This window comes from Epinephelus fuscoguttatus, linkage group LG23 (assembly GCF_011397635.1).
Source record: "Epinephelus fuscoguttatus linkage group LG23, E.fuscoguttatus.final_Chr_v1".
In the NCBI taxonomy this organism is placed as follows: domain Eukaryota; kingdom Metazoa; phylum Chordata; class Actinopteri; order Perciformes; family Serranidae; genus Epinephelus; species Epinephelus fuscoguttatus.
Genome location: NC_064774.1, coordinates 15,350,337 through 15,372,558, shown reverse-complemented (window position 1 = coordinate 15,372,558; position 22,222 = coordinate 15,350,337). Strand labels below are relative to the sequence as shown.

General features: G+C 38.0%; 2 protein-coding genes across 2 annotated transcripts in view; one reads left to right on the top strand and one right to left on the bottom strand.

Moving 5' to 3' along the window:
- LOC125884319 (uncharacterized) overlaps window positions 1–22,222 on the bottom strand; it is a 268,232-nt gene that overhangs the window by 58,128 nt on the left and 187,882 nt on the right. The gene's annotated exons all lie outside the window — the stretch shown is intronic.
- LOC125884294 (Fc receptor-like protein 5) overlaps window positions 1–22,222 on the top strand; it is a 70,040-nt gene that overhangs the window by 41,747 nt on the left and 6,071 nt on the right. Inside the window, exon 13 of the mRNA XM_049569195.1 lies at window positions 14,728–14,816. Within this exon, the coding sequence (XP_049425152.1) occupies window positions 14,728–14,816 (89 nt within the window). The remainder of the gene's footprint in view (window positions 1–14,727; window positions 14,817–22,222) is intronic.

Below are 22,222 nucleotides of genomic sequence, written 5' to 3'. Positions count from 1 at the left end.
CCCAACTCACCCTATTTATTTAGTGGAGAGTCTGTTACCTTCATATGTGACATGAGAGAAGGAACAGACACTGACTGGCTTTACACATTCAACAGGAACGGTTGACCAGTTGTCTCCTTCAATACAGACAACTGGTACTCACTCCCTAGAAGATAATAGTGAATAATAGACAAATAATAAAAATGTATTCTAAACCAAGCACAAAGACCTGTGGCCACTCTGAGAGCAGGCAGGACAACGACACCAGTAGGGGGCACTCTGACACTGAACTGTTCTGTGGAAGGCTCTGCTGGATGGAAATATGACTGGTTCAGACGTTCCTCAGATTCCCATGAAACTATAATCCTTACCAATGGTGAACAAAACATCAGTATCTCACAAGATGGTATCTATCAGTGTCGGGAAGGAAGAGGAAAGCTACTTTACTACACAGAGTACAGTGATCCAGTTAGTAGTAGTTACTAGTTGGCAAAATGACATGAAAAACAACATGCAGTAACAATAGGTTACATTGTGTATTCATAAATTTTGATTAAGACTAACACTGAAAATGTTATGTTTTATCTTTTCTAACTTGTGCATAAACAGTCACAAACAGAGCTGTTGTGACCCTGCGACCCAACTGGCCTGAGATATACTATCTGGAGACGATCACACTGACATGTGAAATTGAGGATGGAGGAGACGCTGAGTGGAAGTATGAGTGGACGACACCCCGCTCATACAGACCTGAAAAACAAAAGGAAAACATGATTACATATGCTTTGTCATCACACAGTGGAGACTACAGGTGTGTGGGCACACTGAAACATGAAAAGTCTTCAACAGAGTGGAGTGATGCTTTCACATTGAGAGTATCTGATTGTAAGTCACATGTCATCAGTCGTCATCTTTATTTTGGTCCATGTATTCTTAGACAGTGCACCTTAACATTTGAGTTATGATACAAGCAGTGCATGTAATGCACCAACAACACACCAAAACATGTCTTCATTCTGTGAAATCACTTTCCAACAGATAAACCTCAGCCTGTCCTCACTGTGTCTCCATTATGGCTGAGTCCTGGAGCCTTAGTAACTCTGAACTGCAGTGTTGAACATCCATCTGCAGGATGGAGGTTCTTCTGGTATAAGGCTGTTCCCAAACTGTCAGACAACTCCTACAGCTATGAGCTGATACCTGGCAGCATCAATGGGACTGAACAGGATTCCTACATTGTTGATGGACAGACACACACAGCAGGATATGTGTGCAGAGCTGGAAGAGGAGATCCAGTGTATTATACTCATTACAGTGGACCTAAGTTTGTCTGGTCTGGAGGTAGGTTTAGTTTGAGTTTTCCAAACTACTGTACTAATAATTTTAACATGAGTGAATCTCATGACCTCCTTTTCATTTTTACACATGCTTAGTTTAAATCCATAACTCAATCTTATAAGATATTATTATTATAATATTCATTTATTTCTGTGTTAACTTTTATCTAAAGACATTGTAAATTAAGAATGCCACCAATACACAGATCTTGAAAATAAAGTTTTTCTTCAATATGTATTGTTGTAAAACATTGAGATACATTTATTTTCTTTCCTTCCATCCATTTCTTCAGCGTCCCTTTCCTCTGCTCTTTTTTCCTGTTTTTATTTTCATGTATTTTTGTGACCTCCTTCAGTTTATGTTTGCTTGTTTCCTTCTCTCTGTCCCTCAAACCTTTAAATACAGGACTTTTAGTTGTAATGGGGTATTTGTCTGGTCTGGTGTTGCTGCTTTTATGTAATGGTGCTTTACTGTGGCACTTTAACATCCAACTATTCTCTCCAAAATGCATTTTAGGCATCAATTATATACTCACTTTTTATGTTTGCTCTCTTCTTCCTCTCTTCATGTTTTGGGATAAACATGGAGGTTATGTACCCAGAGAGCTGTACTTCAATTTATGCACCCTTGTATTAGTGCATTGTAGCCTGAAATAACAAAATGATTAAATCCACATTAAACCTGAAGGATTGTTTCCATGGAGGAATTTTAAATTCTATTATATACCTGTACTGGTGTGATCCTTTGTGTCTATACTCCAGCATTTAAACACATTAAAACCAACAAGGAAACCAAATGATTGTTGACAGTATAGCCTTTTAAATGTTTATTTTTTGTCTGCTTTTTATGTGTTTTTAGATTCTCATTCAGCAGCGTCTCTCACAGTGAGTCCTGACAGAATGCAACACTTCAGCAGAGAGCCTGTGTCACTGAGCTGTGAGGGAAACTCTGCTGAGTGGAGAGTGAGCAGGTTTTCTGTAGATGGCTACCTGACACACTGTTCTTCCTCTTCTTCCTGGGGGACCATGACTGGATCCAGATGCAACATGGACCGTTACTGGCAGAGTGGAGTCTACTGGTGTGAGTCTGAAACAGGACAGTTCAGCAATGCAGTCAACATCACTATACAGTGTGAGTCTTAATTCATTTAAAAGATTTTGTTTCTGAAGTATTTTAACATTCTGTTACATAGTTTTGAAAATCTGAAGGTGACTAACATTATACAAACTGATTTTCAAAATGAGTGAAACTTGATGACCTTTAAAAGAGCTCATCAGCTTTGGTTCATTCAAGTATAATTTCTTAATATTATCCAAGATATTGTCAGATGGATTTTATTGCTCACTGACATCTTTATGACAATAATCATCTAACATTAATTTTATACTTGAAGTACCAGAGTTTTGAAGCTCTACCAGTCTGTAGCACACTGCCACAAAATCCACATTGGCTGCCAACAAATACCAATAATAATGAACGTTAATGTGTGAATACATAAAAATGTTATTAAAGCTGTAATTAAACCACGTACAACACCCTAGTGCCATATTTTCCAGCCTGATGAAGGTTGGCTTCTTGGTTAAATTGACATTTTCTGAATGTAATTTCCACAAAAGTCAACATTTTATCTAAAAAATGTCACATCCCCAGTCACCAGCAGCTGAAATGAAAGGACTTGTTTAAAGGTCCAGTGTGTAGGATTTAGGGGCATCTATTGGCAGAAATGCTGTATAGTATTCATAACTATGTTTTAATTGGTTTATTATCATCTGAAAAAAGAGTCACTTTGTTTTCGTTACCTTAGAATGAGCTGTTTATATCTACATACAGCCACAGTAGTTCTCCTACAGGCTTGGTCAAAGGAAGAAGTTTCAGTTCGACAACCTCACCGCTGGATTCCACTAAATCCTACACACCAGACCTTTAAGGGTGATCTGCACTGAAATTACAGTGTTACAGTACATCAGTGAGCAACACTGAAACAAGTACTATAATCTTTTTGTTGGTTTGATGACAGAAAGATACATTTACAGTAAGACAGGGATTTCTCAGTTATTGCATGCAGCTGTAAAATTAATTCAAACATTTATTTTCATAATGTTACATCAGCTTGTTTAAGCTGCACCAGCTGATCTCTGCAACCAAATCTTTGTATTCTTTAATCTTTTACAGACGGTAATATTACCCTGATGAGCCCTGTCCATCCTGTTACTGAGGAGATTCTGTCACTCTTGGCTGCAAATTGAGGACAGAAAAAGTTCCTTATAATGTGGATTTCTATAACAATGACAAACTCATCCAAAATGTTACTGGAGGGGAGCTGACTATCTCTGCAGTGTCAAAGTCAGATGAAGGCTTTTATAAATGTAGAGGAAAAGATTCATCACAAGGTCGGCAGAATTGGACGTCACCAGAGAGTTGGATGTCAGTAAAATGTGAGTGTGATTCAAAACACAATCTTTATTTGTCAGCTGTGTTACGGTCTGAGTTAGAAAAGTCATCACTAAATTAGAAGATGGGTACGTTTCAGCTGAGTTTACCTGCAAGTTTGTTGTTAGATATTAGTTTTATAAACTAGGGCATTAAGTGATGAAACACAGAAATAAACTAGTAAATACATGTTAATAAATTAACTGTATATTACTTCATATTACTTATTATTTTTGAGCCAAAGAAAAGTTTTCATCAAATAACAGGTTAGACTGAGAAGTTTTTACTGTGTGTTTATGTGTGAATCTAAATGTACATGGTGTGTGATCAGGGTTTATGAGTGTATGTGTTCTAATATTTGTACATTTATTTATGAGTCAGTACTTGTAATTACTAATATAATATTTATTATAGCAGCGTCCAGGCCTGAACAAAGCTCTCCATTTCCTGTGCTGTTGATTGTTGGGCTGGTTGGTGGAGTGTCACTGATTCTTCTCCTGCTGCTGTTTGTGTCGCTACACAAAGTCAAAAGGTGAGATCTTTTCCTGCTGATATCAGATTGTGATGTAATCACATGTACTGTAGTAACAATACAACAATTTGCAATACTAAACAATGTCACAGTTAATGTCTTTTTTTTCCTTTTGTTACAGATTCATGCTTCATGAGGTCGGTCCAACACTCTCTTCTCTCATTCTGAACATAACAGCAGCACATTACATGTTCCTTATTAAACCCACTGTATTTACTTCATGTTTTGGGCCCACCAGGTCTCAGAGCACCAATCAGGGTCCTGCTCCAGACCACATGATCAACCAGGATGAAACTCAAGGCAGAGAGTATGCTTCTCTTCTCCACGGTCAGCCTTAATCCTGATTCATGTTATGATTTATCATTAAATCTAAGACTAACATTTTTAGTTTTGATTATCTGTTTTAGAAGATTAGGGAATTCCTACATGATGGGATTAAAATGATGAATAGCTTGGCTTGATTTTCTGTTCTGTAGGTGAGCCTGTCTCTACGAAACAATCAGAGGCTCTGAAGAACCTGAACATGGTACAGTAGATACTTTTGTTCAACATGGAGCAGAAATAATAGAGTTGGTTAAAGGACTGATTTTAAATGAAACCAGGGATGTCACATATTCTGTAACTGATCTTAAAAACACTGATTGCTAAGAGGGCTGCATGCTTCATTTTATGTGGTGAGAATGACGTGCAAAAGTTGAGATGCTTGTGTAGGCCAGTGTACCCTGAATACAGTACAGTAACTTGTCTTTTCATGAATTCATCTTATTCTTTTAACAGGGAGGAATAATGAGCCAGAGGAGAACGAATACTCAAATGTGACGACAGGATCAGCTGCAGTTTGTTCCAAATAACAGCAGAAGTTTGAAATATTTGCAATTGAAATTGTAAAATATTATAAATCTTTGGGCCTCTGCCTGGATACTAGACTCACTTTTAAAACCCATGTGGAACAACTATCAAGCAAACTGAGGGTCAAAATTGGATTTTTGTATAGAAACAAATCTTGTTTTTCTCCTGCTAGTTGAAAGACCATTGTTTAATCTACAGTCACGTCTGCTCTTGATTATGGTGATATTGTATATATGCATGCTTTCACTACGGTACATAATGAAGTAAGAATCTGTTTATTTTCCAGATCTGTATATTGGTGGCATCCTCAGTTTACCATGTTTTAAGTTAAAAATGTTAACTAATAGAAATAAATAAATATTAATCATGAGACATTGATGGTTTGTAGCTCAAAATGTAATGCAGTTGTCATACAAGACGCCATTCCTACGCTGTTTTCACAATCATGTCATTTTGTTTTTATTTTTACATGCAGCCCTTCTTTTAATATCCTTCTCTGAGCTTTATTGTGACAACTATGTGATCTAAGCTGTTGAGACAGTTGTATTTTCTGATTAAATCAGCATTGCATTGTACCCTGTGGTTTTTGTTTGTTTATTTCTCAACCCTCATTAAAAATCTTCCAAAATATCTTCTGTATACTATAAATAGCTTCTGTATTTTGAAAGTATGGTTGACCCTTTTCATGTATCAATAAACTTTTGTTCCAATACTTTGCTGTTGCCAGTGTTTTTAATTGTTCTTAAATGATTTCCTGTACATAAGCAGTTTATTTGTTTTTCTTCTCTCTGATTGTAGTGATCCAGTAAAGTCATGCTTTTGTTAGACATATGTTTTTTTGATAGCAATCGGAAAAACTTGCACATTTTTATGCAGATGACATGCTTTTATGTGTCAGCGGCTCTTCTCTTAATCAGGCCATGGAAAATCTACACACTGCTCTGATACATTTCAGATCTCTCTCATCAAACATGAGCTTCTTTTAAATTCTGGTAATTTAAAACAAGTTTATGCTGTTCTCTAGGTCACAGATTTCCAAGCTGGGAGTCCTGACACCCACTAAGGGTCACCAAAGCTTCACAGTTGCATTTGGACATTTGGAGGCCTTCTTGATTTTAAGGGGTGTAAGACAACTTTTTTCTAAAGAAAAAAAAAAAATACATATGAGGTCAAAATTGGATTGTTGTATAGAAACAAATCTTGTTTTTCTCCTGCTCATCGAAAGACTATTTTTTAATCTACAGTCACGTCTGCTCCTGATTATGGTGATATTGTATATATGCATGCTTCTTCCTCCACCTTAAAGCCTCTTGACTCTGTGATTCACAAAGCGCTGCACTTCATCATAGGTGGTACATTTCTCACACTCCGTTGCATCTTATATGAAAAGGTGGGATGGTCCTCCTTAACAAACAGAAGGGAGCACCATTGTATCTTGTTTATTTATAAGGCTCTATTGCAAAAACTGCTGTGTTACCTCTGGTTTCTGTAAGTGTGACAAAAAACTTTTTATAATATGCCGTAATTCCCTCTCTAATTTCTTTTTTATATTGCTGTGAAAACATCAACAAATTTCTCCTTCAAACAGCTGGATTTATTCAAGTTTCTCTCCAAAAGATACATTTTACAAGATTACACTGAACACATCATGAGAATGTTGTAATGTACCTTCGCCCAATTCTATTTTTTACTGAATAGAGGATGAAGGCACCACAATGTAAATCAGTGGAGCTGTTCATTGTGGCCACCTGCTGCTCAGAGGTAATGATAACTAGCTCTCCTCCTGATTTCAACACGGGTTTACTGTTGTTGTTGTTGTTGTTGTTGTTGTTGTTGTGTTTTATTTTATTTCTCTCCACATACACTCCTCTCAGTAGTGTAGTGATAGCTGATGAGGTGGGTGTACTAATAGGTAGATGAGTGGGTTACAGAGGAGAAGGTGGGTGGACTCTTTATTCCAATAGCTTTGTGGCTGACAGGTGGGTGGACTGTGGCAGACGCCAACAGACTGTGATGACACACTGAAACTTTTTTTTTTTGTTTTTGTCACAGGTGCAATTTTGGCGCCCCCCTTGGAATGGTGCCCCAGGCGGCCGCCTATATCGCCTATGGCAAGAACCGCCACTGGGTGTACGAGCAGTTTCTGCAACACCCACCCAAACAGAGAGATTGAGGCATTGGGTGATTTGTTGGCACCCTCTGGTGGCAACCAGTAGGAATAACAACATCAATAAGTTTGTACCAACACAAGCCTCAGATAAAGCCTCCACAGCACACATATGCATGTATAACTGCATGTTTTAAGAAATGTTTTCATGAATTTATTTCCCTGGCCATTGAGTGCCCTTACAGTATCCCAGCATACCTAAGCTTTGTCTATACTTTCTATGTCAGCAGCCGGTTCTGGTAACACAAAATTTACATGAAGGTTCAAGCCACGTGGTCTTTATCAAAGATTCATAGGCAAATGAAAGATCTGAAATTAAGACAGAGACTTTAACTTTCACATATCATTTGAAAATAAACAGAGATGTACAATGGCAGATGCCAACTGTGTAACAATGTACAGTGTATGTGATTTTATTTGTAAACTGGACGATAGAACTTTTTTGAAGTCACAATGAAAACATGTGGTGTAAGCATTTAAAGGGGTGTCTGATGTCATAAAAGGTTTGAGAAAATCTTGAAGGTGGTCTTGCACTAAATACTGCAAGTTAAAGAGACATGTATCATAAGGACTGCCATAATAACCTTAACAATGAAATCTGCAGACCAAGAAGACCCATACACTGGCTAAAGACAAGAGAAGCATTCAGATCTTACCTTCAACAATCAGTATGTGTTTCTCCACTGATTCATCATAATTCCCATCAGTGACTGAAACTTGATAGCTGCCACTGTCTGTGTCGTTGAGCTTGTTGATACACACGGAGTCTGTCAGGACTCACTGTGAGAGACGCTGCTGAACGAATCTAAAAACACATAAAAAGTAGACAAAGCATTAAAAAAAGGAAAAAGGCCACAAAGTCAACAATCATTTGGTTTCCTTGTTGGTTTTAATCTGTTTAAATGCTGGAGTATAGACACAAAGGATCACACACATGGAAACAATCCTTCAGGTTGAATGTGGATTTAATATCGCATACACCTCCAAACCCTGCATATCCAACTGCATTATTACTCAACAAAACTCAGTACACACACAGTAAACTGCAGCAACTACATGCAGCAAACATGGAGTCTGTGTAGCAGGTTAAACCCTGCCCACATGATGCGCTGTGTTCGTGCCTCATGTTTTTTGGCTGCTACTTTATTCCTCTTGATTATGTCTCTGTGATAGTTCACTGATTATCTCAACCATAAACTGGCTGAACTGTCAAATACATAATAAACAAAAGCATTTAAAAACAGCTGGAGCTGCTGGACAAAAGAAAAGAGAACTTACATACCTAATATGTATAAATAGTACATGAGACCAACCAGACCTTTCCATCTTCTTTTCTGAGGCCTCACAGCACTTTGGGTTTGACCACATATGTTGACAGTCCCACACTTCCTGCCCAACCACTGCAGGTAGCATGCAGGGACGTCACACGGTCACAGCATTTTAGACAACACTAGTATTGCACTAAGTAGTTCATAATTATAACACATAATTGTTGGGCATTTTGCATTTTCATAGTTGTGTGTTGTGTTTCTACACAGAGAGCAATGATGGAAATGATCAACTGAACTATAGTGAAATAATCCCTATTTACAGTATTCTCAGAGTTGTGGGTGTAAAAATACTTATAGATCAGGATGAGTTCATGTTTTGGAAGATTTTTTATGACCTCATATGTCAGGTCATTGCCTGGCCCTCGTTCCTCTGACCTAAGTCCAACTGAGCACCTATGTGACGTTATGTATCAGTGCATCCGTTGCCGCCATGTGCCGCCACAGTCTGTCCAGGAAACCATCTGCCATCAGGAGCGTGCCCAGATGTTGCTGTGAGTGCATACAGGCACTTGGGGGCCGTACACACTACTGATACACCACCAGAGATAGTTGCAGTCAACACCACAGTGACAGCAGGTTTTATTGCTCTGTTTATAATCATATGCATTTTACCTTCCAGGTTAACTACATGATATTTAAAATGCACAGCTACCCTGAAGACATTATATTCCTAAAGTAATCTGTTGCTGTGTGCAGAACATTGTGGTGTTAATGGGATGATGTCGTTGTCTAAATGTGTATGCAGCAACACATTTTGTAGGTGTGAAAAGGAAGTGAAGGAGGGTTAAATGACCTCATACTGACAAGTGGACTCTGCTGGTGAAAAATTACATTCATTTCATTTCATTCCATTCCTTTTTATGTTTACATGCAGCCCTTCTTTTAACATCCTTCTCTGAGCTTTATTGTGACAACAATGTGATCTCAGCTGTTGAGACAGTTGTATTTTCTGATTAAATCAGCATTGCACAATGGCAGTTCAACATATGTGGTCAAACCCAAAGTGTTGCATATTTGAAATGTAAGTTCTCTTTTTTTTCTTCCTGGTACAGTGTCAGTCCTTCTGTTTATTAGAGGCGGACCCCTTCTAATAAAACAGAGTGCAGAGTGTCAGTGCTCGATGTGAGGATGGGGCTGACTTTGTTCTGCGTGCTGTTGTTATTCTGTGAGTACATAAGTGACTTTATTTGTTTGACAGATACAGATTAAGGAACATGTAGTGAGAGGAACAGAGTATCATATGTTTGTCCAGCTCCAGCTGTTTTTAAATGCTTTTGTTTATTATGTATTTGACAGTTCAGCCAGTTTATAATGTCTTAAGTATCAATCTTTATTACAGCGCTGAATACACTCCTCGACTGTGGACACACTGAAGGTGACTGAACAATTTTCTGTCTTTTCTGTTTTGGGGTTTATTCACTATTTATTCACTATATTTGATCAATATATGTATCATTTCATGTAGCAGTTATGATGTGACTAAAGCAGTGATTAAGAGTGTGTCATTACATGTTCCTCAGACAATTTTTTTAGGGTTTGTATGTTGACTGTGTATCTGTTATATGTTTGCGTGGGTTTGTAGACGCTGAGCTGATCACTGAACCCAACTCACCCTATTTATTTAGTGGAGAGTCTGTTACCTTCATATGTGACATGAGAGAAGGAACAGACACTGACTGGCTTTACACATTCAACAGGAACGGTCGACCAGTTGTCTCCTTCAATACAGACAACTGGTACTCACTCCCTAGAAGATAATAGTGAATAATAGACAAATAATAAAAATGTATTCTAAACCAAGCACAAAGACCTGTGGCCACTCTGAGAGCAGGCAGGACAACAGTACCAGTAGGGGCACTCTGACACTGAACTGTTCTGTGGAAGGCTCTGCTGGATGGAAATATGACTGGTTCAGACGTTCCTCAGATTCCCATGAAACTATAATCCTTACCAATGGTGAACAAAACATCAGTATCTCACAAGATGGTATCTATCAGTGTCGGGAAGGAAGAGGAAAGCTACTTTACTACACAGAGTACAGTGATCCAGTTAGTAGTAGTTACTAGTTGGCAAAATGACATGAAAAACAACATGCAGTAACAATAGGTTACATTGTGTATTCATAAATTTTGATTAAGACTAACACTGAAAATGTTATGTTTTATCTTTTCTAACTTGTGCATAAACAGTCACAAACAGAGCTGTTGTGACCCTGCGACCCAACTGGCCTGAGATATACTATCTGGACGATCACACTGACATGTGAAATTGAGGATGGAGGACGCTGAGTGGAAGTATGAGTGGACGACACCCGCTCATACAGACCTGAAAAACAAAAGGAAAACATGATTACATATGCTTTGTCATCACACAGTGGAGACTACAGGTGTGTGGGCACACTGAAACATGAAAAGTCTTCAACAGAGTGGAGTGATGCTTTCACATTGAGAGTATCTGATTGTAAGTCACATGTCATCAGTCGTCATCTTTATTTTGGTCCATGTATTCTTAGACAGTGCACCTTAACATTTGAGTTATGATACAAGCAGTGCATGTAATGCACCAACAACACACCAAAACATGTCTTCATTCTGTGAAATCACTTTCCAACAGATAAACCTCAGCCTGTCCTCACTGTGTCTCCATTATGGCTGAGTCCTGGAGCCTCAGTAACTCTGAACTGCAGTGTTGAACATCCATCTGCAGGATGGAGGTTCTTCTGGTATAAGGCTGTTCCCAAACTGTCAGACAACTCCTACAGCTATGAGCTGATACCTGGCAGCATCAATGGGACTGAACAGGATTCCTACATTGTTGATGGACAGACACACACAGCAGGATATGTGTGCAGAGCTGGAAGAGGAGATCCAGTGTATTATACTCATTACAGTGGACCTAAGTTTGTCTGGTCTGGAGGTAGGTTTAGTTTGAGTTTTCCAAACTACTGTACTAATAATTTTAACATGAGTGAATCTCATGACCTCCTTTTCATTTTTACATGCTTAGTTTAAATCCATAACTCAATCTTATAAGATATTATTATTATAATATTCATTTATTTCTGTGTTAACTTTTTATCTAAAGACATTGTAAATTAAGAATGCCACCAATACACAGATCTTGAAAATAAAGTTTTCTTCAATATGTATTGTTGTAAAACATTGAGATACATTTATTTTCTTTCCTTCCATCCATTTCTTCAGCGTCCCTTTCCTCTGCTCTTTTTCCTGTTTTTATTTTCATGTATTTTTACCTCCTTCAGTTTATGTTTGCTTGTTTCCTTCTCTCTGTCCCTCAAACCTTTAAATACAGGACTTTTAGTTGTAATGGGGTATGTCTGGTCTGGTGTTGCTGCTTTTATGTAATGGTGCTTTACTGTGGCACTTTAACATCCAACTATTCTCTCCAAAATGCATTTTAGGCATCAATTATATACTCACTTTTTATGTTTGCTCTCTTCTTCCTCTCTTCATGTTTTGGGATAAACATGGAGGTTATGTACCCAGAGAGCTGTACTTCAATTTATGCACCCTTGTATTAGTGCATTGTAGCCTGAAATAACAAAATGATTAAATCCACATTAAACCTGAAGGATTGTTTCCATGGAGGAATTTTAAATTTTATTATATACCTGTACTGGTGTGATCCTTTGTGTCTATACTCCAGCATTTAAACACATTAAAACCAACAAGGAAACCAAATGATTGTTGACAGTATGGCCTTTTAAATGTTTATTTTTTGTCTGCTTTTTATGTGTTTTTAGATTCTCATTCAGCAGCGTCTCTCACAGTGAGTCCTGACAGAATGCAACACTTCAGCAGAGAGCCTGTGTCACTGAGCTGTGAGGGAAACTCTGCTGAGTGGAGAGTGAGCAGGTTTTCTGTAGATGGCTACCCGAGACACTGTTCTTCCTCTTCTTCCTGGGGGACCATGACTGGATCCAGATGCAACATGGACCGTTACTGGCAGAGTGGAGTCTACTGGTGTGAGTCTGAAACAGGACAGTTCAGCAATGCAGTCAACATCACTATACAGTGTGAGTCTTAATTCATTTAAAAGATTTTGTTTCTGAAGTATTTTAACATTCTGTTACATAGTTTTGAAAATCTGAAGGTGACTAACATTATACAAACTGATTTTCAAAATGAGTGAAACTTGATGACCTTTAAAAGAGCTCATCAGCTTTAGTTCATTCAAGTATAATTTCTTAATATTATCCAAGATATTGTCAGATGGATTTTATTGCTCACTGACATCTTTATGACAATAATCATCTAACATTAATTTTACTTGAAGTACCAGAGTTTTGAAGCTCTACCAGTCTGTAGCACACTGCCATAAAATCCACATTGGCTGCCAACAAATACCAATAATAATGAACGTTAATGTGTGAATACATAAAAATGTTATTAAAGCTGTAATTAAACCACATACAACACCCTAGTGCCATATTTTCCAGCCTGACGAAGGTTGGCTTCTTGGTTAAATTGACATTTTCTGAATGTAATTTCCACAAAAGTCAACATTTTATCTAAAAAATGTCACATCCCCAGTCACCAGCAGCTGAAATGAAAGGACTTGTTTAAAGGTCCAGTGTGTAGGATTTAGGGGCATCTATTGGCAGAAATGCTGTATAGTATTCATAACTATGTTTTAATTGGTTTATTATCATCTGAAAAAAGAGTCACTTTGTTTTCGTTACCTTAGAATGAGCTGTTTATATCTACATACAGCCACAGTAGTTCTCCTACAGGCTCAAAGGAAGAAGTTTCAGTTCGACAACCTCACCGCTGGATTCCACTAAATCCTACACACCAGACCTTTAAGGGTGATCTGCACTGAAATTACAGTGTTACAGTACATCAGTGAGCAACACTGAAACAAGTACTATAATCTTTTTGTTGGTTTGATGACAGAAAGATACATTTACAGTAAGACAGGGATTTCTCAGTTATTGCATGCAGCTGTAAAATTAATTCAAACATTTCTTTTCATAATGTTACATCAGCTTGTTTAAGCTGCACCAGCTGATCTCTGCAACCAAATCTTTGTATTCTTTAATCTTTTTACAGACGGTAATATTACCCTGATGAGCCCTGTCCATCCTGTTACTGAGGGAGATTCTGTCACTCTTGGCTGCAAATTGAGGACAGAAAAAGTTCCTTATAATGTGGATTTCTATAAAAATGACAAACTCATCCAAAATGTTACTGGAGGGGAGCTGACTATCTCTGCAGTGTCAAAGTCAGATGAAGGCTTTTATAAATGTAGAGGAAAAGATTCATCACAAGGTCGGCAGAGTTTGACGTCACCAGAGAGTTGGATGTCAGTAAAATGTGAGTATGATTCAAAACACAATCTTTATTTGTCAGCTGTGTTACGGTCTGAGTTAGAAAAGTCATCACTAAATTAGAAGATGGGTAAGTTTCAGCTGAGTTTACCTGCAAGTTTGTTGTTAGATATTAGTTTTATAAACTAGGGCATTAAGTGATGAAACACAGAAATAAACTAGTAAATACATGTTAATAAATTAACTGTATATTACTTCATATTACTTATTATTTTGAGCCAAAGAAAAGTTTTCATCAAATAACAGGTTAGACTGAGAAGTTTTTACTGTGTGTTTATGTGTGAATCTAAATGTACATGGTGTGTGATCAGGGTTTATGAGTGTATGTGTTCTAATATTTGTACATTTATTTATGAGTCAGTACTTGTAATTACTAATATAATATTTATTATAGCAGCGTCAGGCCTGAACAAAGCTCTCCATTTCCTGTGCTGTTGATTGTTGGGCCGGTTTGTGGAGTTTTACTGATTCTTCTCCTGCTGCTGTTTGTGTGTCGCTACACAAAGTCAAAAGGTGAGATCTTTTCCTGCTGATATCAGATTGTGATGTAATCACATGTACTGTAGTAACAATACAACAATTTGCAATACTAAACAATGTCACAGTTAATGTCTTTTTTTTTCTTTTGTTACAGATTCATGCTTCATGAGGTCGGTCCAACACTCTCTTCTCTCATTCTGAACATAACAGCAGCACATTACATGTTCCTTATTAAACCCACTGTATTTACTTCATGTTTTGGGCCCACCAGGTCTCAGAGCACCAATCAGGGTCCTGCTCCAGACCACATGATCAACCAGGATGAAACTCAAGGCAGAGAGTATGCTTCTCTTCTCCACGGTCAGCCTTAATCCTGATTCATGTTATGATTTATCATTAAATCTAAGACTAACATTTTTAGTTTTGATTATCTGTTTTAGAAGATTAGGAATTCCTACATGATGGGATTAAAATGATGAATAGCTTGGCTTGATTTTCTGTTCTGTAGGTGACGTCTGTCTCTACGAACAATCAGAGGCTCTGAAGAACCTGAACATGGTACAGTAGATACGTTTTGTTCAACATGGAGCAGAAATAATAGAGTTGGTTAAAGGACTGATTTTAAATGAATCCAGGGATGTCACATATTCTGTAACTGATCTTAAAAACACTGATTGCTAAGAGGGCTGCATGCTTCATTTTATGTGGTGAGAATGACGTGCAAAAGTTGAGATGCTTGTGTAGGCCAGTGTACCCTGAATACAGTACAGTAACTTGTCTTTTCATGAATTCATCTTATTCTTTTAACAGGGAGGAATTATGAGCCAGAGGAGAACGAATACTCAAATGTGACGACAGGATCAGCTGCAGTTTGTTCCAAATAACAGCAGAAGTTTGAAATATTTGCAATTGAAATTGTAAAATATTAAAAAATCTTTGGGCCTCTACCTGGATACTAGACTCACTTTTAAAACCCATGTAGAAAAACTATCAAGCAAACTGAGGGTCAAAATTGGATTTTTGTATAGAAACAAATCTTGTTTTTCTCCTGCTAGTTGAAAGACCATTGTTTAATCTACAGTCACGTCTGCTCTTGATTATGGTGATATTGTATATATATGCATGCTTTCACTACGGTACATAATGAAGTAAGAATCTGTTTATTTTCCAGATCTGTATATTGGTGGCATCCTCAGTTTACCATGTTTTAAGTTAAAAATGTTAACTAATAGAAATAAATAAATATTAATCATGAGACATTGATGGTTTGTAGCTCAAAATGTAATGCAGTTGTCATACAAGACGCCATTCCTACGCTGTTTTCACAATCATGTCATTTTGTTTTTATTTTTACATGCAGATCTTCTTTTAATATCCTTCTCTGAGCTTTATTGTGACAACTATGTGATCTAAGCTGTTGAGACGGTTGTGTTTTTCTGATTAAATCAGCATTGCATTGTACCCTGTGTTTTTTGTTTGTTTATTTCTCAGCTGTCATCCAAAATATCTTCTGTATACTATAAACAGCTTCTGTATTTTGAAAGTATGGTTGACCATTTCATGTATCAATAAACTTTTTTTTCCAATACTTTGCTGTCGCCAGTGTTTTTAATTGTTCTTACATGATTTCCTGTACATAAGCAGTTTATTTGTTTGTCTTCTCTCTGATTGTAGTGATCCAGTAAAGTCATGCTTTTGTTAGACGTATGTTTCTTTGATAGCAATCGAAAAACTTGCACATTTTTATGCAGATGACATGCTTTTATGTGTCAGCAGCTCTTCTCTTAATCAGGCCATGGAAAATCTACACACAGGTCACAGGGAGTCCTGACACCCACTAAGGGTCAGCAAAGCTTCACAGTGGGTTTGGAAATTTGGAGGCCTTCTTGATTTTAAGGAGTGTAAGACAATTTTTTCTAAAAAAAAAAAATAAATAAATAAAAAAAAATACAAACAAGGTCAAAATTAGATTTTTGTATAGAAACAAATCTTGTTTTTCTCCTGCTCATCGAAAGACTATTTTTTAATCTACACTCACGTCTGCTCCTGATTACGGTGATATTGTATATATGCATGCTTCTTCCTCCACCTTAAAGCCTCTTGACTCTGTGATTCACAAAGCGCTGCACTTCATCATAGGTGGTACATTTCTCACACTCCGTTGCATCTTATATGAAAAGGTGGGATGGTCCTCCTTAACAAACAGAAGGGAGCACCATTGTATCTTGTTTATTTATAAGGCTCTACTGCAAAAACTGCTGTGTTACCTCTGGTTACTGTAAGTGTGACAAAAAACTTTTTATAATGTGCCGTAATTCCCTCTCTAATTTCTTTTTTATATTGCTGTGAAAACATCAACAAATTTCTCCTTCAAACAGCTGGATTTATTCAAGTTTCTCTCCAAAAGATACATTTTACAAGATTACACTGAACACATCATGAGAATGTTGTAATGTACCTTCGCCCAATTCTATTTTTTACTGAATAGATGGTGAAGGCACCACAATGTAAATCAGTGGAGCTGTTCATTGTGGCCACCTGCTGCTCAGAGGTAATGATAACTAGCTCTCCTCCTGATTTCAACACGGGTTTACTGTTGTTGTTGTTGTTGTTGTTGTTGTTGTTGTGTTTTATTTTATTTCTCTCCACATACACTCCTCTCAGTAGTGTAGTGATAGCTGATGAGGTGGGTGTACTAATAGGTAGATGAGTGGGTTACAGAGGAGAAGGTGGGTGGACTCTTTATTCCAATAGCTTTGTGGCTGACAGGTGGGTGGACTGTGGCAGACGCCAACAGACTGTGATGACACACTGAAACTTTTTTTTTTTGTTTTTGTCACAGGTGCAATTTTGGCGCCCCCCTTGGAATGGTGCCCCAGGCGGCCGCCTATATCGCCTATGGCAAGAACCGTCACTGGGTGTAGGAGCAGTTTCTGCAGCACCCACCCAAACAGAGAGATTGAGGCATTGGGTGATTTGTTGGCACCCTCTGGTGGCAACTAGTAGGAATAACAACATCAATAAGTTTGTACCAACACAAGCCTCAGATAAAGCCTCCACAACACACATATGCATGTATAACTGCATGTTTTAAGAAATGTTTTCATGAATTTATTTCCCTAGCCATTGAGTGCCCTTACAGTATCCCAGCATACCTAGGCTTTGTCTATACTTTCTATGTCAGCAGCCAGTTCTGGTAACACAAAATTTACATGAAGGTTCAAGCCACGTGGTCTTTATCAAAGATTCATAGGCAAATGAAAGATCTGAAATTAAGACAGAGACTTTAACTTTCACATATCATTTGAAAATAAACAGAGATGTACAATGGCAGATGCCAACTGTGTAACAATGTACAGTGTATGTGATTTTATTTGTAAACTGGATGATAGAACTTTTTTGAAGTCACAATGAAAACATGTGGTGTATGCATTTAAAGGGGTGTCTGATGTCATAAAAGGTTTGAGAAAATCTTGAAGGTGGTCTTGCGCTAAATACTGCAAGTTAAAGAAACATGTATCATAAGGACTGCCATAATAACCTTAACAATGAAATCTGCAGACCAAGAAGACCCATACACTGGCTAAAGACAAAGAAGCATTCAGATCTTACCTTCAACAATCAGTATGTGTTTCTCCACTGATTCATCATAATTCCCATCAGTGACTGAACTTGATAGCTGCCACTGTCTGTGTCGTTGAGCTTGTTGATACACACGGAGTCTGTCAGGACTCACTGTGAGAGACGCTGCTGAACGAGAATCTAAAAACACATAAAAAGTAGACAAAGCATTAAAAAAAGGAAAAAGGCCACAAACTCAACAATCATTTGGTTTCCTTGTTGGTTTTAATCTGTTTAAATGCTGGAGTATAGACACAAAGGATCACACACATGGAAACAATCCTTCAGGTTGAATGTGGATTTAATATCGCATACACCTCCAAACCCTGCATATCCAACTGCATTATTACTCAACAAAACTCAGTACACACACAGTAAACTGCAGCAACTACATGCAGCAAACATGGAGTCTGTGTAGCAGGTTAAACCCTGCCCACATGATGCGCTGTGTTCGTGCCTCATGTTTTTTGGCTGCTACTTTATTCCTCTTGATTATGTCTCTGTGATAGTTCACTGATTATCTCAACCATAAACTGGCTGAACTGTCAAATACATAATAAACAAAAGCATTTAAAAACAGCTGGAGCTGCTGGACAAAAGAAAAGAGAACTTACATACCTAATATGTATAAATAGTACATGAGACCAGACCTTTCCCACATCTTCTTTTTCTGAGGCCTCACAACACTTTGGGTTTGACCACATATGTTGACAGTCCCACACTTCCTGCCCAACCACTGCAGGTAGCATGCAGGACGTCACACGGTCACAGCATTTTAGACAACACTAGTATTGCACTAAGTAGTTCATAATTATAACACATAATTGTTGGGCATTTTGCATTTGTCATAGTTGTGTGTTGTGTTTCTACACAGAGAGCAATGATGGAAATGATCAACTGAACTATAGTGAAATAATCCCTATTTACAGTATTCTCAGAGTTGTGGGTGTAAAAATACTTATAGATCAGGATGAGTTCATGTTTTGGAAGATTTTTTATGACCATTAAGAAATAAACAAACAAAAACCACAGGGTACAATGCAATGCTGATTTAATCAGAAAATACAACTGTCTCAACAGCTTAGATCACGTAGTTGTCACAATAAAGCTCAGAGAAGGATATTAAAAGAAGGGCTGCATGTAAACATAAATAGAAAATGACATGATAGTAAAAATGAACTTTTGCACCAGTAGAGTCTGTGACGCATCGTTCAGATTAAATACGTCACCCACACACACACACACACACACACACACACACACACACACACACACACACACACACACACACACACACAGGAAGTGACTAAATGAACATTAACTAAATATAAATTGTCTCCTGGGCACTCTGTCCAGAATTTAAACATTGTTTTCTTTGACTCTGCCATAAACATCATAAAATAAACATCAATCACCAAATGTTGCTTTTTAAAAAAATGTTATGTCTTGCTCCAACTAGAGCCGGAGAAAAAGCCGGCCAAGGCACTGCCTGTCAGTATGAGGTCATTAAACCCTCCTTCACTTCCTTTTCACACCTACAAAATGTGTTGCTGCATACACATTTAGACAACGACATCATCCCATTAACACCAGAACCTTCTGCACACAGCAACAGATTACTTTAGTAATATAATGTCTTCAGGGTAGCTGTGCATTTTAAATATCATGTCGTTAACCTGGAAGGTAAAATGCATATGATTATAAACATAGCCATAAAACCTGCTGTCACTGTGGTGTTGACTGCAACTGTCTCTGGTGGTGTTGGTTTATAAAAATATGAGAAAGGGGATGGCTACATTCGATTTCACAATCTCAAACACTGTGAGAAAACTTAGTCTGCAAGATCTTAAAGCACACTTAAATCCCACATCTTGATGAAGGAGTTATTCTCAAGTAAAGTACAAGTACATCAAAATGATACTGAGGTACAGGACCTAAGTCGTAATGTACTTTGTTCATTTCCACCACCACTACTTTGTTGATACACTGATTGAATATGCTTAGGGGGTCAAACTGAGGTGTTAGCGAACTGTAACTGTTTTGGGGTGGGTGCAGTGCTGTGTAAGGCATGGCTAGGAGTCATATAGGGCATGTATTGATGGATTTCACAATAATTAGTCGTTTACACCACAGATGGAATTATCAGTCACTTTAGTAGCCTACATTTACCTCTGTCAGGTGATCAGTTAACGTTCTTGACAGTTGGCCTGATAACGAAAATGATCACTATCCTCGTGACGGTAACGCGTCAAGGTTAAATGCTTCGTAAGAGATGATGTCACTGGTGTGTCTCTGCTACATGATTCTTTCTTCCCGTCTTCTCATCAGCACCATCAGCTGTTACCGTCACTGGACCAAACAGGTTACAATGACAAGAGATGACACTGAAGTTATTTATGATTAACAGCCACAAGAGGGTGCACTTACAGCGCAGCCACCATTTTTGACTGAATGCTGCCCCGATCAATATCAAAATAAAAGCATAGCAAGCATTAGTTATGTTAGCCACATTCTTGGAACCCATCGGCGGTATTCAGTGTCTGACTTCCGGCAGACGGCGATACAGCCTCTGGGGGCAGAACCCCGTTTTTTTGGCATTCCGGTTTGATTTGGGCGGAGGAGGCGAATTTCTGTTTCCGACTTCCATTTCTATATAAGTAAATATGCTGAACCATTGCGATGGATTCAGAGTTTGCAGTGACGCCAATTATGTTCCGCCTAGTGAGTTCACCACACGGACCGTTAACCTGGCAACAACTGCAGCCGGCTAGAACGTGACTGGTCAATATCATGCAGACTACAAACAGCCTACAACCGGAAACCGGGGCTCTTCCGCTCTTCTTCCGGAGGCAAGATCTCCGGGGTTTGCCTACAGACTCTACATTCACTGAATGTGAAACCTCGTAAAACCTGTAACATTTTTCTGTGAAATTAAAGTACATGTCCACAGAGTACGTTCTGTGTATTTGCAAATCAATTTATAGATTGTCTTGTGTGGGTCACCACAAATAAAGTCCAACAAAAACTAACATTAAAATATGCCATGGTGAAGCCAGTCTGGTTGGGCGAGCTTTGTGTAAAAGGGAAGGAAGTACAGAATGCAATGACTCAGAGGAAGAAGTGAGAGAAAACTTCCTGTCCAGTATTTATGTGTACTGCATCTTCTGTCATCCCACAGTTTCTGATCTTTCATCGTATGATTCACACGTTCTGAGCTTTTTCTTTACACAGCGTAGAAGCATTTCTCAGAGGCAGAGTAACAGTCGTGAGTGTGAAGATGGGGCACACTCTGCTCTGTGTGCTGGGGGTTTTCTGTGAGTACACCAGTGACTTTGTTTAAAGAATTGTTGCCATGAATGAAAGAAATGTCCGAGGTTATTATAATCGATCTTTTCTGTAAGTTTGATAATGTCTGATGAAGTTCCAATTTTTATCTCAGCACTGAATCTACTCCTCTACTGTGGACATGCTCAAGGTAATTATACTTCTTCTTGTTTATATATTCACTGGAGACAAATATTCAACACCTGCATCACTTTTCACCATTTTCTGTGTGTTCTGTTTCGGCAGTGTTTAATTAATACAATAAAGAAAACACAATGTTTATGTTGGTTTTATAGATGCTGTGCTGACCATTGAACCAAACTGGTCCACTTTATTTACCGGAGAGTCTGTTACCTTCATATGTGACATGAGGGTGGGAAAAGACACCGACTGGTATTACACAATCTACAGGAATGGTCAAGAATTTCTCCCCTTCGGCTCAGATAAGAGATATACATCACAATCTCTGTCTACAGACGACAGTGGTGAATTCCAGTGCATTGGTGATCACAAGCGCTCAGCATATTCAAGAAAACAAAGTAATAAAGTCTCTCTAACTGTATCAGGTAAGTGATAAGTTTTACCACCATGACCAAGTTCACTACAAGCATTACTTTATGTATTTATTTATTTTTATCAGCCATGTTGATATGATCAACCTGTTTGGCAAAGTGCCAATATATAATGTATGAATGTTGTTAATCTTGTTTAAAAAAGTTTTAGGTTGAGAAAAAGACTGTTATTGCACAATCCACAGGGATGGTCAAGAATTTGTCCCCTACGACTCAAACAAGATCTTCAAATGACTGATACGTTCATTT